General features: G+C 34.6%; 1 protein-coding gene across 2 annotated transcripts in view; it reads left to right on the top strand.

Annotated features, from left to right (window-relative positions):
- FAM135B (family with sequence similarity 135 member B) overlaps positions 1-21,533 on the top strand; it is a 510,321-nt gene that overhangs the window by 468,680 nt on the left and 20,108 nt on the right. For both annotated transcript variants that reach the window (XM_074202646.1, XM_074202647.1), the window contains exons 12-14: positions 10,148-10,302; positions 13,399-15,502; positions 21,049-21,215. In XM_074202646.1, the coding sequence (XP_074058747.1) occupies positions 10,148-10,302; positions 13,399-15,502; positions 21,049-21,215 (2,426 nt within the window). The remainder of the gene's footprint in view (positions 1-10,147; positions 10,303-13,398; positions 15,503-21,048; positions 21,216-21,533) is intronic.

Here is a 21,533-nt window from a genome sequence, read left to right as displayed (position 1 = left end):
TCTGTCAAGGCTGCTGCTGCTGATCAGCCCAACTGAAATACTCTTGTAATTGTAATTGCTTTCTCTAATTACTATTCTAAACTTACATCACTGTTTAATCCCTTTACTTTGTTACCTTAATAGAATAAAAAAAAATTTGTCCCGAAATATATCTGAGTCAAATTGATCTTTCCATCAATTGATCCACACACTCTTGAACTCTAAACTAGATCACACCAACATATTTTCCAGGATCAAAAGTATGAATTGAAGTAGTTCTCATTTAGCATTTCTCTTTACCTATGAACTCATTTGTTCCTAAATTCATTTGTTAACCTTTTTTTTGTTTTTTTTGTTTTTACAAGGCAATAGGGTTAAGTGACTTGCCCAAGGTCACACAGCTAAGTAATTATCAAGTGTCTGAGTCAGGATTTGAACTCAAGTCTTCATCCATCCAGGGCCAGTGCTCTATCCACTGCACCACCTAGCTGCCCTCTAAATTCTAAGTGTAAATATATATATATATATATATATATATATATATATATATATATATATATATATATATAGTCCACACAAATGGACTATTGATTATGTTACCTGCTATTGAAAAAGGTTTAACAATCTCTCATATAGTCCTCATCTCTTATTGTTAAAAATGGGGAAACTGAGACCAAAAACAGTGATGGGGTTTGCAAAGGTCACATTATCATATTAGAATCAGATCATGAAAATGACTCCAAATCCCCTGACTCTAGCCCATAACCTTTATCACAATTTGTAAACTAAGGATCTGGCAGTAAAACGCACCATTCTTTCTCAATTATTTTTCTAATGAGAGATTGCTGATCATTTTAAAAGATATATCTGTTTTTGCTCCTGAAAAATATTCTCTGTTATTTTCCTCTTCCAGTATGCTTCAGTCATATCTAAAAGTGAATTAAGATGAAATTTGTCTCAATTCAATTCAGGAAACATAGAAATTTGTCCATCATTTAAAACCAAATCTTTTAAGTGATGTTATAAACATTAATTTCTCCTTATACATAAGCTCACAATGTCTCTTCCCCTCTTCTTCTCATTCTCTTCTATTTCTTCTTTTTGTTCCTTCTCCCCTTCTCTCTGCCTATATGTCTCACTCTTTTCTCTCTGGCTCTCTTTATTTTTATCAGAGCAGCTAGGTGATGCAGTCAATAGAGAACTACCTTTGGAATCAGGAGACATGGAGTTTGAATCCAGCCTCAGACACTTACTAGCTTGGGCAAGACACTTAACCCTGATTGCTTCACATCCAGGATTATCTCTAGTTATCCTGATTTGTAGCTGGTCACTGGATCCTGATGGCTCTGGAGGAGAAAATGAGACTGGTGACTCAGCACCTCCTCACTTAAATTCAAATCATGTTTTTGTTATAGCATCACTTCCTGATATCTTTTTTGAAAAACGAAGGAAAAACATCATCATCATCATCTTTGTTTCTGCCTTGCTTTGTCACTTTCTCTATATCTCTGTGTACCTCTCTCTGTCTCTCCCTATCTCTGTTTCTCTGGGTCTCTGATATTCCACTTCTCTCTGGGTACTTCTCTCTGTGTCTCTCCATCTTTCTACTTCTCTGACTGTATTTCTATTTTTCTGCATCTCTATCTCACAAACACACTCACCCACAGACACACACACACACACACATATTGCTACCTAGACTCAAACCCAAAGTTTAGAAAATTGAAAAGCTCATACTCATATTCCCCCAGAGGATCTTTAAATAGTAAAATATATTGCCTTTACATGTTATGTTCAATTGCGTTAGTTAGATCATATGTGTGTGAACATTTCTTGTGTAACTAGTCTTGGGATGACTTAATGGAAAAATGTGGAAAAAAAATGAAAAATGTGCTCTCCTGTTAGCAAGTTATACAATGTTCATATATAAACAAAACAACCTAACATGATTCTTTGATAATCACAGGATCTGAAATTGGAAAAATCTCTAAGATTTGATTCAACACCTGAAATATCTGTCTGCCTCTATATCTTCCCTAACAAATGATCACCCAGATTCAGCTTAAAAATTTTTGGTGACACAAAAGTTATTCCTTCAAGACAGATAATAAAGGAAAGCTCTCCTTGTTAAGCATTTCTTCCTTGTGTCAAATTAGTCCTCTCTGTTACTTTTATCCTTCTGCCTGATATGTTCTGCCTTTGGATTCATACAAATTAAGACCCAATCTTCTTTGACAAAGAAGTCATTTGAAGACTAGGAGACTACTGACTTGTGCCCCTAACCTTCTACACTATAGGTTATCACTAGTTGAGAAAACTTAGAAAGGCACCAATTAAGTGACTATTTCAGGATCACATAACTTAGTAAATGTCTTAATCTGGATTTGAACTTTCTGACATTGGATCCAGTGCTCTATCCACTGAGCCATCTAGCTGTTTATTTGAATAGATATTTCTGGAATGTTACCAGTGCAAGGAACTCCATGTTCTTGATTATACTAGAAAGAGCACTGAGAACATGAGGATTTAAAGTTAGCTCTACCACTTATTAACTTTAAGAAAGTTACCTAATAGGTAGATTTATAAAATGAAGGAGTTAAAATTGAATACTCTCCAAGGCTGCTTCCTATTCCATATCTTTGATTCTGTAATTCTAGTGTGAATATTCCTTTTTCCAACACAGATAAACTCATATTACCTTCTATGAAATACATGTAAATAAGAAACCAATGTAAACTAAAGATAAAATATGACACAATATCTTCTAAAGTTACACCTCAAGTCATTTATCTCATATTGCCTTATGTTGCAGGTATGACCCTGTTTTTAAAAAGTAGCAGTTAATCAAATAACAATCATTTATTAACAACATCCCTTTTACCAGTCACAATGTTAAATCCTTGAAAGTTTATATGTCATTTGATCTTCATAATAACCCTATGGCATAAGTATAGTTATTATCTAAATGTTAAAATTGAGGATACAGAGACAGTCATGATTAAGTAACTTGTCTAGAGTTGAATAACTTGTAAATGACTGAGTATTGATTTCTGAGCACCAGATTTCTTTATTAGAGGAACAATGCTTTATCAACTTTAATCCAACCTATCTAGCTGTAGGCTATATTATCAGGTTACATACATGCTCTGGCAAATCTTCAGAAGATGGAAAGTTTCCTGTACCACCTTCCCCTACACACATCATCTCCCCCCAAACACACACCCTTAAGCACTATATATTTCTGCTACTGACTAAACTGACTTTTGAATATGCCAACTAAGATTAATGCATTCCTTTTAGTGATGACCTTCTGTATATACCTTAATTGCAAACATAGCTCTCCACAAGATAGATGTATATAATTACCCTATTTGCATTCATGAATTGCAGCTTGAGTTTGCCAAACACTTCTATTCTGCATGCAAAAGTGGAGATTTGCATGCAAATAGAATTTCAGGCAGTAGGCAGGTAAGACAGCAGGCAATGGTTTAGAACAATTGAAACACACTTAGTAGTATGTCTGCACATAGATATGATCCTATGGGTGAGCTGGAGTAGTCTTCATTAAAAATTTCTAATACATTCATATCTAATATCATCTTAAAAGTGGGGATAATAATCTCCATTTTTTCAAAAATGACCTCTTATGGAAATTAAATATTATTGCACATGTACAACTTTTACTAGATTGTTTGCATCTATGGAGAGGGAGGAGCAAAAGCAGGGAGAAGATAAATATGGAAATCAAAAACCTGCAAATAGATAAATGTTGAAAACTACCTTTGCATGTAAATGGAAAATCAAATCAAATCAAAAGCTATCTTTCAGGGGTATGAATAACGAGCTTTGTTGTCTACAAAGAGCTATACAGGTGTGAACTGATTTTGTCCATTTGTTTATATTAATTATCTATTATGCAAAAAATAAGGGAAGAATTGAAAATTTAGGTAGGTATAACCTCCACTCTTGTGAAGTTTGCTGTCTTATCGGTACATTATATGTATCTAACTTTGATACAAATGAATACATGATAAATTCATCAGAAAAAAATGCATGTAAGGTTCAAGATGATCTGGTACAATATAATGGGGAAGACTAAGACAATTCAAATTTTTGCTAAATACTGATTAATGACCAATAATGGTATGAGTTCAATATATAGAAGAAGTTGTGCACAAAATTTTATGCATTTTATACTTGTTTGAAGTATTCAGGCAAATGCTGGATGACCACTTAATACATTGCTATGTCTCATCTTGGAGGGAGAAGGTAGATATTAGAATGGACAACTGCTTAGTGTCCTTCTAAGTGAAATTCTCAAGAAATTCTGCTGAAAATAAGAAATAGAGCATAAGATGAATAACTACTAGTAGTTTCCATTTATATAGTGCTGCAAGTTTTCCAAATATCATTGCAAATCATTATTTTATTCTCACTACAAACCTTAGAAGTAGGTGCTGTTATATTATATTATTATATTTTTATAGATATAAAGGCTGAGGCAGGTGGGATTTGGGTGACTTGCCCAAGGTCACAGAGTTAGTAACTATCTGAGCTCTAGTGCAACCAAGCTTCCAAATAAAGGGTAGATTCTGAAATTTAAAAGTTTATAATTTTAGTAGAGTCAGGAGATGTGCAAATAAAAATAATAGCGCCAGACTTTGATCTTTTTAAAAGTGAACTTTATTGATATATTTTTATATCAACAGTTTCCCCAAGTTTTCCTCTTTCCTAAAAGAGTCATTATATACATATATATATATATTACACAAAAATAGTATTTTTCAAAGAAAAATTCAAAAAGAAAGGGGAAATATCAACATGTCTGTAAAAATCTAAAAACGTTTTCTTTCTCAATGAAATGAGAAGTATCTTCATCTTTTCATTTAGTTTAATATATATAACTATATGTAAAATATAATATACATAGTTTATGTTTTTAAACTTATGTGTTATTTTTCTGATTTTGCTTAATTAACTTGGCATCAGTTCATATGTCTTTCCATGGTTCTCTTTACTCATCACATTAATCATTTCTTTCAGAACAGTAATATTCTCTTTATTCATTGACCACAATTTGTTTCACCTTGCCCCTCAAATAGGTATCTACTTGGTTTCCAATTCTTTGCTAACACAAAAAATGCTGCTATCCCTATTTCAGTGTCAAAGCTTTGATTCTAAAAAAATTAAATCATTTTCTTTCTGAAGAATATTTGGGAGAGATGCAAGAGAAACAATTTACCAAATCAAAGCTTGATCAAAAGAAGAAGGTAAATTATGTACACACTGCATTTTAAGCAGTTTAATTTGAATAGTAACAGCAAAAACAAAAATAGTGTTGAAAATAATACCACCACCAATAATAGTAATCACCCTGGTCAGATTCGGAAGCAATGGAAGACTTAGACCTGAGTTTTAATTCCAGTTCATACACTAATTTACTTTGTGACCTTAGAGAAGTCTTTTCCTCAGACTCAGGTTCTAACCTTTTAAAATAAATAAATCTTCTCTATGGTCCCTTCTGGCTTCAACATTCTAACATTCCATGATTCTATGATAATTGAAATTATATTTTCTATCTTGTAGTTAGAATATCAGTAACATGATAGGAAGCTTGACTGAGTTAATATTCGTATCTCCCCAATACTGAACAGAGTATTCAGTATTTTTTCTTTTATTCCTGGAATGGGTGGGAGAGAAAGATAAGATTGTCTAGATACATAACTTTACATAGAAAGAGACTAACCAGGGTTCAAACTGCTGACATGAATGCAGGTTGCCAACTCTAGAGACTTCCCTTGGCCAATGAATTTTTAAATCAGGAGTGGGGAACCTTTTTTTTCTTCTAAGGACCATTTGGATATTTATAACTTCATTTGAGGGCTATATTTAGTCAAACATTTAATTCCCTCCTAAAAAGCAAATTTTTGAGCTTAACATCCCCACTCTGGATATCGTGGCAATGCCAAGACCCGTAAAAATCCTGGAGGGTTGAAAGTTTCCCACCCCTGTTTTAAGTAAATAGCAAAGGATTACCCAGAAAGAATATGTTGGAGGAAGAATTTTAACCTACCACTTTTATTTTCTTCTTCATTGTCTCTAATTCTTCAAACGATAAACACTTGATAAATACTTTTTTAAAAAAAAATTTTGCAAGGCAATGGGGTTGAGTGACTTGCCAAAGGTCACACAGCTAGGTAATTAAGTGTCTGAGGTCAGACTAGAACTCAGGTAGGTCCTTCTGACTCCAGATGCTCTATCCACTGTGCTCTATCCACTGTACTCTATCCACTGCACCACCTGCTGCCCCTTGATAAATACTTTTAAAAATATGAAGATAGTAGATTACTTGCTTTTGAAGGGAAGGTGCAAGAAAGGGAGGAAGGAAGAAAATGTGGAAATCAATTTTAGGAAAAGATGAATGCTGAAAACCATCTTTGCATGTAATTGGAAAAAATAAAATGACAAAAAAATTTTAAATGTAGTTGATTTTAAAATAGTGATATTGATGGACTTTGTTCAAAGATGGCCAAGCATCATGATATAGAAAAATGATATTGCTTTTGTAGTCAGAGTACCTGAGTTCACATCCTGACTCTTCTACTAAGTACCTCTATAAACTTGAACAAATTACTTATCTTTTCATGCCCAAATATTCTTCTCTGTTGAAAACAAATGGATTAAGAATGGTGATGGAACTTTTGGACTATTTAGATCTTCCTTGCAGAACTAGAGAATTTTCCTATTTTAACATCTGGTCAGAAGATAATAATCAAAATAACCCAGATCTTCTGATTTCCAATCTAATACTCCTTCCACTAAACCATGTTGTCTTCGTTTCACTGAGTCTTTCTTCCTTCTTTGATACAAAAAAATATCCAGTTTATATGTATACAGTAGATCAGAAGGAGTAGCAAGAAAACTAGGTATAATTTCCCCATAATTTGTGATCATTATATCACTGGGTTAGAGCATAGAAAATAGATGAATGGATGAATAAATAATATGTAGATAGATTAGATAAAGTACTTTCAAGTATTTCCTTAAGTACTTAGAATAAAAATTTAAGCAAAAAAAATCAGCCTTTCCCCTAAAGGAGCTTATATTTCAATGAGCGAAAATAATATTTAAAAGCTGGAAAGGAGGCTGGAGAAAGATGGACAAAAATCTGAAGTCGAGAAGAAAGTGAACTTGGATGGCCTAGGCACTGTGTGAAATGGTATTCCCAAGGCTACAGTTTTAGGATCTACCTAAGGAATTTAAAGCATAGTAAGGGAGCTAAGATATGGGCACAATAATTATAGCTGAATGCATATATAAATATATATATATATATATATAAATACACACATATATACATTCAGTTATTATTATTATATAAATATAATTATTATATAAATATAATTAAATATATTAATTATAGCTGAATGTGTGTATAGGTATACATATATTGTATGTACATGGAGATAGAGAGAGAGCATGTAAGTACAATCAGAGTGGTAAATATTGATAATTCAAAGAAAAAAATCATTTTCGGTCAGAATCATGTAAGGGAAGGTCAGGTGAGGGAGTGGGGGAAAGTAGCATTTGAGCTGGTGATTAAAACATAATGAATTTCTACCTTGGCCTTTAAGAATGGTTAAGAATTAAAAAAAGATAGATCTGGATTTTGAATAGGCCAGAATTATAGATGTGGAAGTTGATCCTTGATGGATGAATAGATGTTGAACAGGGGGGGATACAATGGGCTTCCAGGGGGAGGGAGGCATTTTAGCAGAGGTACATCGGGTACTTTTGTGGGAAAGGGGAAACAGATGGGAAACACTACTGTATAGGTAACTAGTCCAGAACTAGTGAAGAAATAGATTTGCATACAATAAGAGGGAAAAGGAAAAACAGAAAAGAAATTCGGAAACAAATCATATTGTGTCTGGAGTACCCATTACAGGTATGTTCTTTCCTTCTGTTGGCCACATTTCTGTAAGAAAGCAGTTATTTCACAAATGGATAGTTGTTAACAAATAGAATTGAGATAGACATTGTGTGGATAATTAAGCACAAAAATGACCCCACTGTAAAAATTCATTTCAAAGCCCAATCCCTCTAATAGGATGGGAAAATAATTTTTACATATGCTGCAAAGGAGAGGAATTAACAAGTTTATGAGGGCATGACTTTTCATTTCCTAGTGTGGGAATCAGTTTGTTCCACAGATCTAAGTGCTGCCCAAAGCAAACTCTACATTTTAGGGGGGGGAAAGGGGCCCTCTTTGCAGAATGAATTGATAATTTATGAAATATGAAATGGGGGCAGTCTTTCCAATTTTTGAGTACTTACCAAGAAAGAAAATAATTGCCATTAGGAAATAGGGTAACAATCACACTTTTAATAAGGCATAGAGACAAGTGGTAAAAATATTATAAAGACAAACTGAGGCATGAACATAGAGAATGGGAAGATATGGGCAGGTGGCAAGAAATGGAGATGGGGAATGGCAGAGAATAACACTCACAAAAACCATGGATTGGAGTTGGGGACAATTAAATAGCAAGAACTCTTAGGAAATGCTTAGAGGGAAAGAATTGGTGGACTTATTTTTATTGGACATGGCAGGGGAGAAACAGTTTGACTCTCTGTGGCACCTTGTGGTTAGTTCATTAGCATATTCAAATCATCACAAAGTTAATAGTAAAAATATTCCAAAGTTATCAGCATTTTTTGGATATTCTTCAAGTCTAGAATTAGAAGGACTGCATTTTGTCTGCATTTGTCTATAGCACAGGACTGGAAACCTGAAGCAGGGCCCAAAGGATTGCTCCTGATTTAGCACAAAACTACTAAGGCTGGGAATTTTAGCTAATAATGTGATACAGTTTATAAATTTTGCTTCTTTCATCTTTGCAATGGTTTATACATGACTTCCAATTTCCCCACTGTAATTTAATTTCTTCCTAAAACCTAGTTGGTAATTACAAGGGTTGGGGATGGTCATGGAGACAAGAACAAGATACATTTTTAATATACAGGATGTATTTTGACTTGTTTGTTTAGAAATTCACAAAGGAGTAACTGAGGCCTTTCAGTAATTTCCCTCTAGGATTTATCAGATGATAATTATAGCCACTTAACCCATCCCTAATGGTATGTAATGTACTGAGAAGAATATGGACCTTGGTGTCAGAAGTCTAAATTTGAGGTCCAGATTCAATACGTACTCAAGTTTAAAGAGTTCTAGATTTGGAGTAAAAGGTCCTGGGCTTGAATACCGAATTTGCTACCTATTTTCTGCAAGACCTTGGTCTACTGCTTTTCTTTTCTGGGATTTGGTTTCTTTGATTGTAACAATAAGGGAGATAATTTTAAATGATGTTTAATGTTCCCTTCAAATCTTTGCTCTTCTGACTTCAATTTGCAGCAATGAAACAGTGTAAATATTCTAAGATTTGCACTGGGAGTTGGGTTCAAATCTCAGCTCTACTGCATACTCCTTTGCAATCATGGGAAAACATGTTATCCTTTCCGGGCCTAATTTTTCTCATCTATTAATCAAAGGATTTGTAGCATTTGAACTTTAACTTCTTTCTTGACTAAATTCTACAAAGCCTATAAACTTACCTTATGTCAGGGGAAAACAGAACACAAAGTAACTGAGAATTAAAAATGGATATTCCATACAGAAAATTGATGAAATTTGTGGTATGTTTGAACTCTGCCATTGAGCTTTCAAAGAAGCAGTAGATAACTAATTGAAAATATTTTAAGAGGGACAGGAGTCTATGATTTCACTAAGGAAGCATATAATAGAATGAAAAGATAGGCTGGCCACAAGTTGGTGGTGAAGAATCACAAGTGGACACTTCTATTGTTAATTATATCATTCAAGAAAAAACAAGGAAAATGCAATTCAGAAAGCAGATTTCCTTCAGAAAACATATAAGAAAGTGGTCTTGAGAGTTACACAGGATGAGCAGCCGTGGATAAGTAGCAGTTGGCATCATTGACACAACTTCCAAATAAATGAAATCACAGATGAGGGTTGGCTTCACAAAATTGAAAGTTTTTTTAAACCTATATCAAACAGCTCCATAAAGGAAAACAATATGTGAACTGCTAACTGCTTCATGAATAATTGTTTGCCTGTTTCCTGTCTTTGAAATGCATTTTTCAGGATCCAAAGACAGAGCCAGATTGCTTTGGACGTCCGGAATTCTGAATACTTTACCAGCATGCCTCCCCTCCCAGCAGAATGTCTAGATATTGATGGAGACTGGAACACCCTACCAGTCATTTTTGAGGATAGATATGTGGAATGTCCTGGGAAAGGTTAGTAGCAAGAGAAGGGCACAAATAGCAAAGATTTAAATTTAAATATTTTAAAGGTCAAGGTTTAAAATTGCTGTATTTATGACAACCTCAAGCAATAAACTCTGGTCAAATCACTGAAATAAATAGTTAAAACAATGGATGAATAAGAAATTAATCATATAATTAATATAATTATTCTACACATATTTATTAAACATTTTCTAAATGCATAACTTCATACAAAATAATGAAGATATTTTAAAAATAAGATACAGTTGCTGTTTTTCTGTACTTTGAAGTTGTAATGTGAAAGTTCAAAGGATGTAATTTCTGCATAATTAATCATTTTATTAATAATGAAAGCAATAATTTATGAAAGGGGTTAGTGATACTCCATTTGTTTCTTGGGGAGGAAAAATTTCATAACAGGATCTGGGGCCCTCCATAGACATAGACTCATGGGAGCTTCATCTCCTCCTACTTTGAATCCTTCTCCTGTGACACTTTTGAATGCCACAGTCCTTCTTTCATGAAGCTCAGGCAATGATTATATACCCTTGGAAGAATTAGTGTGGCAATCAACTCTGATTGGTTAATAAGTATGAGAGAGAATGAATATTATAATGAGAAGTGGAACTATTCTAATGAGAATCATCTGGGTCCAGTGATCAGATATGGATTAGGATAAATAAGCTAAGGTCTTTAATATAGGTCTTTGAGTCTAAGCTCATTCAGTGATTAAAAATTGATAATTGGTAAATGAGTCAGAGGAAGGACTTTTTAACCTAAAACTATCAATCCAGGAGGGCAAAATCCTCACAGTTTCTGACCAAAAGAGAAACGATTGATATTTGCATTCACTTCAAGCCCATTAGGATCCAAGCATAACAAAGAGAGAGGGACAGGCAGAAACAGATACAGTGACAAAAATAGAGTTATGATACCCACCTGGCCATCAGTAGGGCTGCTCATACTTCTCACATAGGTTGTTGTTATTTAGTCATTTCAATTATATCCTGCTTTTTCATTTGTGTCTCTCTATTTGTGATTTTCTTGGTAAAGATAATGGAGTGGTTTGCATTTCCTTCTCTAGCTCATTTTGCAGATGAGGAATTCAGGCAGACAAGGTTAAGTGACTGGCCTAGGAACACAACAGCTACTAAGTGTCTGAGGCCAAATTTGAACTCATGAAGCTGAGTTTTCCTGGCTCCATCCATAGAGCTCTATCCACTGAGATAACTAGTTGACTCCACAATGGATGTTAGCCCTAGCTAAAGCTCTTCATTTTTATTTTAAAGAGTACAATATAAGACAATGTGGAAAGTTATAATGTGAGTAGAATGTATATTGAATGTATAATGATCAGATTAAAATAAAGTTTAAATTAGTCATGCCAAGTAACACCTGGAGGGAGAGAGAACATTCATGCTGATCTTTGTTGGTATCATTTGAAGGGGTATCAGAGGATTAGTACTCTATGTTTGTCTGACATCTAGTGGTAATGCCTTGAATAAAACATACTGGTGGAAGAAATGAAGCCAATGTCAGTCATTTTTAGGCAACTTTTAAAAATTTTTAAGAGATTTTCCATCTAACTAATGGGTAAAGGGCTGAAATGAAAAGACTCATATTTGGAATTGATTTGACAGTGAAGGTAGTGGGAAATGATAGGCAGAGCACTGAATTTGAAGCCAAGGAAACTTGATTCCAAATGCCACTTCAGAAATTTACTAGCTATGAAACAATAAGAAAATAACTTCATGCATTAGTATCTTATTATCCTTATTTTTAAAAAGTAGAGTTTCACTCAATGTCTTAAGGGCTTTCTATTTCTAAATTTTTGGTCCTCTGACCAAAACTTGGATCTGAATTGTATGACCTTAGAAAGAATAGTTCCTTTCACTTAATTTCAATTCAATAAGCATTATCAAACTTTTGTTATGTACAAACCACTGTGCTCACCATTAAAGACAGAAAAAATGAAACACTTCTGGCCTTCATTTAACTCACATTTTATTGGAAAAATGGAATAACATGCCAATTTATAAGTAAATACACTATATAAAATAAATAGAGAGGGGACATTAAAAACTGGAGAATTCTGGTAAAGCCAAATATACAAAATGGGTATTTGAACTGAGCTTTGAAAGGAGAGACAAGTGTGAGGATGCATTGAATTTCAGAAAAAGGTGAGAGCCTTTTTTAAAAGGTAGAATCTAATGGAAAGAGAACAGTAAATAGGGAAGTTTGACTGTAACATTAGATTATATGAAGGGGAATAATGTGAATAACTCTAGAAAGAAATATTTCTGGGAGAAAGATTCCTCATCTCTTAGTGAAGTCTGAACTAAAAACAGAGATTGAACTAAATTATCTTTAAAGTCACTTTCAGCTCTTGACCCTGTGAAAACCTAGATGAATACTTCATAGTTTTAAATTTCATATGTAACCAGGAATATTCTGGTGAATATTTAACAACTTGCTCTTTTTTTTCGGGAGGGGGTAGGAGGTGGAGGGATTGGAAGAGTACACATCACACTTAAAAACATTTTCCCTCAACTTCTAAAGGTTATATAATTAGCAAAACAATAAATGAAGCCCTGATTTGTAGTATATGCTGATTTCCGGTGAGTGATTGCTCACATTGAATGTGTAATAATTGACTCTCCCTGGGTCCATCAGAGTTCTGAATAAGAGCATTCACGGTTGCAATACATGTTCTTATATTATTTAATTTGACTCCAGAACAATCATGTTAGATCAGCAATCTAAGTATTATTATCCCCATTTTACATGCACAAAGCATGAAGGGTCTTATTTTAAAACCACAGACCTAATATTTGTAAGAACCAGCCCTCTAACCTATGTCTTCTAGAGTACTTAGTCCCTTGAAGAAAAGAATCCTCTGTTATGTAAGCTAACTCTTTCCACTATTAAAGGGCTTTGTAAGGAAGTGCATAATCAATTTTCATTCAATTGAATTGAATTGAAATGAATTGAATAAAATACCTTGAATGAAGTCACAATATAGAAAATTTTGATAAGGGACTATTTGCTTGAAAGTTTCTACAATTATCTTAAACAGAATATGACATTTTGCTTCTTTTCTTTTAGGATGCAATTTGGGAATTTCCCCAAAGGTGGTTGTTCCCGTTGAAACTACCCCAAAAGTGGAACAGAAGGAAAAAGAAAAAGAGAAAGGTCAACAGTCAAATGCTTATGTAACATCTGAGAAAACATCATTCAGGGAAGATGCTTCTTTACCATGCAACTTTGACTATCTATGTCCTAGTACAAGTGGGGGAGTATCAATGGACAGATACTCACCTCCTAGTTCAGTATCTCAGGTATACTTGACAATTGGTGAATCCCAGGATGAAATAGGTTTGCCTCAAGAGCCTCCAAAAACTTCAGTAGATGATCCTACAACTGACTTGAGACCCATTGTTTTAACACAATCTGTACCAGACTCGAGCAGATCTGAGCAGACTTTGACTGGAGATAATCATCTGGCATCTTGCTTGACATACATTGAAATGAATCCCAGCAATAAGCACCCTGATAATGGTGAACCTGGGTTGGCAATTGCCACTCATTGTGAGACCAGGACACCTATAGATAATTATATCAGAACTGTGTCGGATGAAGCAGTTGCATTACCTAATCCTGAGAATGTTGCCTCCACAGACAAAGTTATGCTAAACAAATTAAGCAAGGAGGGGAATCAGGAGAATAAGACCACATTGCTATCACTGAAACATTTTCCAGTGAATTTGGTTGATCCATTAAGCTTAACACCAAGAGATCCTTTGGATGTTAAGTCAATGCCAAGGGATCCAAAGAGTAATGAACGTGAAGTTTTATCAGCACTGTCTGGGACTATCAAACGGTCTTCTTCAGTAATCTCTGACTCAGGCATAGAAAGTGAACCAAGTTCTGTTGCTTGGTCTGAGGCCCGTAGCAGGGTCCTGGAATTACCCAGTGACCGAGAGGTCTTGCATCAACTTGTAAGAAGGCATGCTATCCATAGAAATTCCTTAGAAGGTGGTCAGACAGAAAGCAATACAAGCTTGCCTAGTGGTATTCAAGCTTCCCTGACCTCAATTAGCTCTTTACCTTTTGAGGAAGAGGAGAGAGAGGTGGCACTTAACAAGCTAACTAAATCTGTTTCAGCTCCCCAGATAAGTAGCCCAGAGGAGTTGGCAGAGGACAATGATATATCCAGAAGTGACCAGGGAAATTTGGAGACCTTGGATGGCCATTTTCAGAAATACCTTGAAGAAAACCAGGATGAGGGCAGAAACATAGATTCCATTAGGAACTTTCCTGGGTTTCAAAATGACCCCCCAAAGCTTGACTGTGAAGTCTTCCATTCACTAGTGGACTCTGTTTTTGACACAGATCACCCACAGGAAGATAAGGGCTACATGGACTTAGCAGAAGTTAATAATAATCCACATTTTCTTTTTGGACACTGTAGTTTCACTTATAGTGAACCAGAGGTAAATGAAACATCTTATATTGGTGGAGCTGAATATTCCTCCATGGCTAAAACCAAAGAAGTGACTTTAGACATGTTGCATGATTCTGAAATAGATACTATCCAGGATGATGTTTCCAATGAAGGTCTACTAGAGAATCCAAAGGTTGAGTCTGAGGTCTCAAACACTGAGAATGACATATTTTCTAGTATCAACATCTCAGTCATTGAGGATTTCCCCAAATCCATCCCTCTGGTGCCTGAATTTCCCTGTAGTTCCTCTACAGAAGCTACCAAACCAGACTCAAACACAGATAAAAGTAGGACCACTTCCACTGGTGATGATGATCCTACCCAAGAAGGATCACATATTTTGCAGGAAGTAGATCTAAATGAAGGCATCGCAGTCAACCACAGCTCAGAAGTCCATGACATTGATTATCAATGCCTTGAGAACTTTGAATCTAAAGCTGTCGACAATAGCAATGACTTCCATTTGGCTACCACTGAGGCATTGGCATTAGATACAAGAAAGGCTGTAGAGGTGGTTAATTTGTCTGTGTCCTGCACAGCTACATGTCTTCCTTTCTCCTCAATGCTTAAAGAAGCTCCTGCCAAGGTTGGACTTTCTTCTAAACAAAACACATTCCCAATTACCCATCAGCCTTTGGGTTCTTTTGGTGTGGTCTCATGTGATACAAGAAATTTGGAAGAAGAAGTCAATGAAAGAATGTTTAGGTAAGCTTGGTGATAACCCTATCCAATATTCTACAACCTTTGCATTTCTCATCAGTTTTTTTTTTAATTTAATCCTTCCTGGGTTGAAAATCTGTTTCAGACTATTTTTGGAAAGCAAGTATGTAGAATAGGTCCATTTGGTCAAACTGTCTTTTTTGTGTATGGTGCATTTCTAGTCCCTGGATCCTGATATCTCTGGAGGAGAAAGTGAGACTTGTGACTTAGCACAGCAGCCCCTCATTCAAATTCAATTCATGTGCTTGTCATGGTATCACTTCCCTGATGTCATGGTCTTCTTTGAGAATGAAGGACAAACATCATTATTGTGGGAAGAAACCATTTTTGGAGTAATAAACCTGTTATCTTCCAATAAAACATGTAACTACAGATGAATCACTTAAACAATATAGTGCCTTAATCTATTCACCTGCAAATTTAAGGGTCAAAGCTAGTTCTTGTGTAAGGTTTCTTTCAAGTTATGAATGATTACAAATTCAAATTGAGAAAGGAATTTACAAGTTTGCCACTCTGCAAGGAACCCAGAGCAAGGTAGTCACCCTTGTGTCCTTGGGAAAACAATTACAAAAAGTAAACAGTCCCTAAATGAGAATCAAAGATGTCCATGCTAGAGAGTAGCTATCTCCTACCCAGTAGAGATATTTTGATGCAACATTCTAAATATCTTTGGATATACAAAAGTCTGCTACTTCATGAGTCACCCAAGGTATTTTGTTGAATAGGTCTAACAGAATTGATGTTGAGTTGAGAAATGGTCCCACTTCTGATTTCTTATTGCTCCTCCTTTAAATATTTTTTTTTTGTAATTTGTATAAATTTGTTAATTTACTTCTATGTATATATGTAGTTTCCCCTATTAGAATGTAATTGTCTTGAAGCCAGGGACAGTCTTACTTTTGCATACATCTAAAACATAATTCAGGGCCTGATAAATGCAGGCATTACACCAGTAAGGTCTTTAGTTGTTTGCAGAAAATGTATTAATGCACAGATAGCATTCATCAGGGGCAACTTTACATTGTCCTTGACCCTTTTTTTTAATGTATTTTTTTATTCTCATTTTGTACAAATTTTTTTTACATTAATAAAATATTCTTGTTTACAAGTAAACAAAATACCCCTCCTCCCCCATGAATATAGATAGACTTGCTTGGGCAAAAAAAAAGTAAAGGGGAGAGAAAAAAATTAAAATAAAAAAATAATAGTAATAATTGTAGGTATGGCCAGGTGGTGCAATGGACAAAGCACCAGCCCTGGAGAGCTACAAGCACCCGAGTCCATATCCAGCCTTGTAAACCCAACAATCACCCAGCTGTGTGACATGCAAGCCACCCGATCCCCACTGCCCTGCAAAAAAAGAAAAGAAAAAAAAAGACCCCAAATAAAATAAAATAGTAATAATAATAGTAGGGGTGACTGTGTGGCAGACAGAGCATTGGCCCTTGAGCCAGGAGCACCTGGGTCCAAATCCGGCCCCAGACACCCAAAGATCACCCTGCTATGTGGCCCCAGGCAGGCCATTCAGCCCCACTTGCCCTGCACCCTCCCCCAAATAATAATAACAAAAAATGTGCTTGAGTCTTTGTTCCAACACCAACAACTCTGTCATGGGTGGATCTCATTCTTTATGATAAGTCCATCACAAAAGTGACTTTGTCCTTGACCCTTTTGAGAAGAAATCTGTTCTCCTATAAGATCTACTGTGTGTTTCTAATTTTTACCCTCAAGAATAAGATTAAAGACAGATTCTTTTGGAATCCACTAAAGACCACTAAAGATTCAAATTTTCCCATTCTTGGAATTTAAGAAAGCCCTGGCTATTATGAAGCACTGAATTTAGCTGTGCTTGTTTTCATGAAATATAAAGCACTTTTCAAACAGAAGTTTGTTGAATTATTCATTATGTTTATTCATTAGCTATCCAGCTAAAGAAACTTCAAAAGAAAATAAAGTCTAAGTCTATTTCAAGACTCTTTAAAAGGAATGTATTTTTTTTTAAAGATTTGGTCCTCTATTCCATATTGGTGTTGTTTGTTGTTTGTCCTTCATTTTTGAAGATCATGACATCAAGGAGATGATGACATGACATAGATGTGAATTGGATTTTAGGTGCTATTGTACAAAGTCACCAGTCTTTCTCCACCAGAGTCATCTGGGTCCAGTGGCCAGATATATTTTAGGATGACTGGAAATGACCCTGGCTGCTAGGTGATTTAGATTAAGACTTGTCCAAGTCCCACAATTAGTAAATGTCAAGTGTCTGAGGTTGGATTTGAACTCAGATCCTCTTGATTCCAGGACCAGTGCTCTACCCTGGCTGTCCCATTTCATATGAAAGAATAAATTCCATAGATATTTATTAGATGCCTACTATGTTCATGGAAGAGCAAGTAGCACAGTGAATAGAGTACTAGGTTTTCCCAAATTCAGATTTGGCCTCAGACACTTACTGTGTGAAATTGAGTAATTCTCCTTACCATGTTTGCCTCAGTTTCCTTCTATTTAAAATAAACTGAAGAAGGAGATGGCAAAACCCTGCATTATCTGTAGAAAGAAAATCCAGGATGGAGTCATGAAGTATAGGAGAGGACTGAAAGAATTGAACAATAAAAAATTTCTTGGCTTTGTCTGAGATATTTCAAATACAAAGAATAATTGACATACATTTCTTGCCTTCAAGACATTACAAGAATGCCCCACAGGAGACTAAAAATATACATACAAAGCAAAATGATATATAATCATTATTATCAACTTGGCTTATTTGCTTTTACTTGCAGGAAGATGATGATTATTTTCTTCTGACTCCTGATGGTCAGTGCTACCTTATTTCTTAGATTATCAGATTGATTAAAGAATAGATTTACCTATTTATATTTTGTGTGCCCATTTCTCACTTACAGGAAAACATAATCTCCTTGATATCAGAGATTTGTAGTTGTATAATTTTTATATCCCTGTCACCCAGAACAATGCCTTGCAAATGGTATTGACTTAATAAGTGTTGATTGGTTCATATTATAAAGTCAAATAAAACAATCCAAATACAAATGAGAATAAAATGCATAGAAATTCAACATATTTATGAATTGCACATATAAGTTCATATATACTACTATATATATAGTCATAGTTTTCAAATCTTAGAATACTAGAATAATAAAGTTATTCATGACTATAAAGATGGTCTAGTTTAATTTTCCATATTTTTGAAATCATGGAGTATGTACTAAATTAAAAAGAAAGCTTTTTTATTTTGTGCCTTGTGACTTTCGTGCCATATTTTATCCTCAATTTCTTTACCTATTCTATTCCCTACATTTCAGTGTTAATGCAAGAAATGTCTTTGTCCTTTCTTAAGGTAAATTATTGTATCTGTGCCTTGGATATCAGTCTTTTGACAACTACTGTCACTTAGCCCATTTAGTGGTATTTTTCTTCAGTTACCTTTAATCTTTCCTCCTTCACTGATTCCTTCTTCCTAAACTGGTCTACCTTCATTTAAAAAGAAATCCTGCCCTGGGATTAAATAGATCATCTGGCTATCATTCAATCTCTCTTTCTGAAAATATTCATTCTACTCATTGCTACAGTTTTCTCATTATTTCTCAGATCTCTACAAATTGGTTTCCATTTCCTAGCATTCTAGGAACACTATCTTCAGAGTAGTCACTGCAAACTCTTTTTCATCAAATCCAATGAAATTCTCTCTCCATCTTCCCTGATTATTCCACAGTAAATCCTTGTAATTAATTGACTCTGGGGCACAATTTTCTCTGATTTGCCTCATTTTCTCTTTATTCTTTAATGCCTATTCCTCCTTTATCCAACACCTCAAAGTTCACATTCCTCAGAATTTAATGCTTCATTCTTCTCTGGAGGTAACTGGTAGTGCAAAAGACATAATTCTGAGAACTGAGTCAAGAGATAAGTTCAAAACAATCTTCAGACAATGAATAGCTGTTGGATACTGGTCAAGTCACTCAATTATTCTTTGCCTCAGTTTCCCAAAATGTAAAATACAGATAGCAATAGCATTCATATAACAAAGTTGTTATAAGAAAGAAATGTGATAATGTTTGCTTTTGTAAAAAATATCACTTAGCCTTGCACAATGAGGAAGGCTTATTTCTCTTTCATTTCTAAACTCTAGTAATCTTATTCACCTACGTAACTATAGTTATTGATTCCCTCTGGATAAGTCTTAGATCTATGGTTACAGCCCTACCTGACCTTTTTGCAATGCTCCAATTCCACAAGACAAACAACTCTATATCTGCCTCAAACTTAGCTGTTCCACTAGCACTCAAAATTCTATGTAGTATCTTTTCATCAACACCTGTTCCTCATCTAACTTCCTTATTTATCAGGCTAGCACCATTATTCACCAAGTCTCTCAAACTTGATCTTTTCTGTTGGTTACACTCTGCTTTCAGTTTCTAAAATCTGTATATTCCATGTCTGAAATATGTGTGTGTGTATGTGTATACATTGCTACTAACCTGCACTATTTCATTAACCTCCTAACTCATATTCCTTCTTACACTGAAATTTCTCTATTCCTATCCATTCTTTGCATATTGTAAATTTAATTATATATATAATCTTCATTATTGTTACTGTTCTCAAAATTGTTTTTTGATTTCTCATTACTTGCAGGAGAAAACAAGTTCTTTTTATCTAGCCCTTTGAGTCTTTCTGAAATCTGGTGCCATCCTACCTTTCTAGTATTCTTTCAAGAATTCCCCACATATCCTTATAATCTAGGCAAACTAGACAATTCCATATTACCCCACATTCCTCAAAGTACAATGTATAAATTACCCTACTTTCTAAATTCACCCACTGAAATAAGACACTTCATTACTGCCCATTGACAATGTTTATCTTCTGTGAAAAAGTATTCCTTGATGCCCCCTGCCTTAATCAGTAATGATCTATTAGTAATAGTGTAATGATCTTTCCTTCCTTAAATTGTGCATGTAAATATGTGTGTGTGTATATATACATATATACATATATTATATATAGAGAGAATATATAAACATGTATACACACCTATATATGACACTGTATATAGTATCTATCATATGCATGCATGCATACCTAGATCTTATGCCTTTAAAAAAATGGGACATGGGAATAAAAGCAAATTTTTCATTTTATTGGTTGAGGAAATTTTAATAAGAAAATTCCCTCTACCACCAAATATCTGTAATTTATAGGCTTGCATGATTGTTGGGGCACAATGAGAGGTTACATGATTTGTCAGGTTCATTGGCAATCTTGAACCTTGGTCTTTCTGATTTCTAAGCTAGCTCTCACTTCACTCAATAATGGTGACTCTCTTATGGCCTTGGTGCATATTATTTTGTATCATATGAATGTTTATGTATAATACCTTCTAACTATACTATAAATTCCATAAGGTCCTAGGTTTTGCCTTATTCAGGTTACTTTATTTCTTCAGAATCCAGTTTAAGCCCATGTACACAGCTTGGCTTATGATTAATTAATATATTCTTCAGTTTTTATCAGGCCAAAGAGAAATTTAAAAAAGAGCTGAAGAATGAAGAGGATCTGTACAGTGACTTATCTGTACTAGCTTCTGATTTGCCATATTTTCCACCAGAGGAAGAGGAAGAGAACTTAGAAGATGGTATTCATCTGGTTATTTGTGTCCATGGGTTGGATGGTAAGATCTGAGAAAGAACAAAACAAACAAAAAAAAATCTTGTCATATTTTTAATGATCAAAATTCAGATTAAGTAGAGATTTAAAAATTTATAAAACATATTCTTCAAGATTATCCTATAAAGTAGGTAATATGAGTATTATTTAATGGTAATATTTTACAGGAGGAGGAAACTGGCCTGAGAGGGGAAGTCTTTGTCCAGGGTCACACAGTTCATTAAGTGTTAAGAATTAGGACTGGATTTCTTATCCAACCCTATTGTTTTTTCAAAGATCCAATACTGCCTCCTCCCTTAATACTATAGATTTCCAAGAACAT

The sequence above is a fragment of the Macrotis lagotis genome, chromosome X, assembly GCF_037893015.1.
Source record: "Macrotis lagotis isolate mMagLag1 chromosome X, bilby.v1.9.chrom.fasta, whole genome shotgun sequence".
In the NCBI taxonomy this organism is placed as follows: Eukaryota; Metazoa; Chordata; class Mammalia; order Peramelemorphia; family Peramelidae; genus Macrotis; species Macrotis lagotis.
This window is presented reverse-complemented; position numbering and strand designations above follow the sequence as displayed.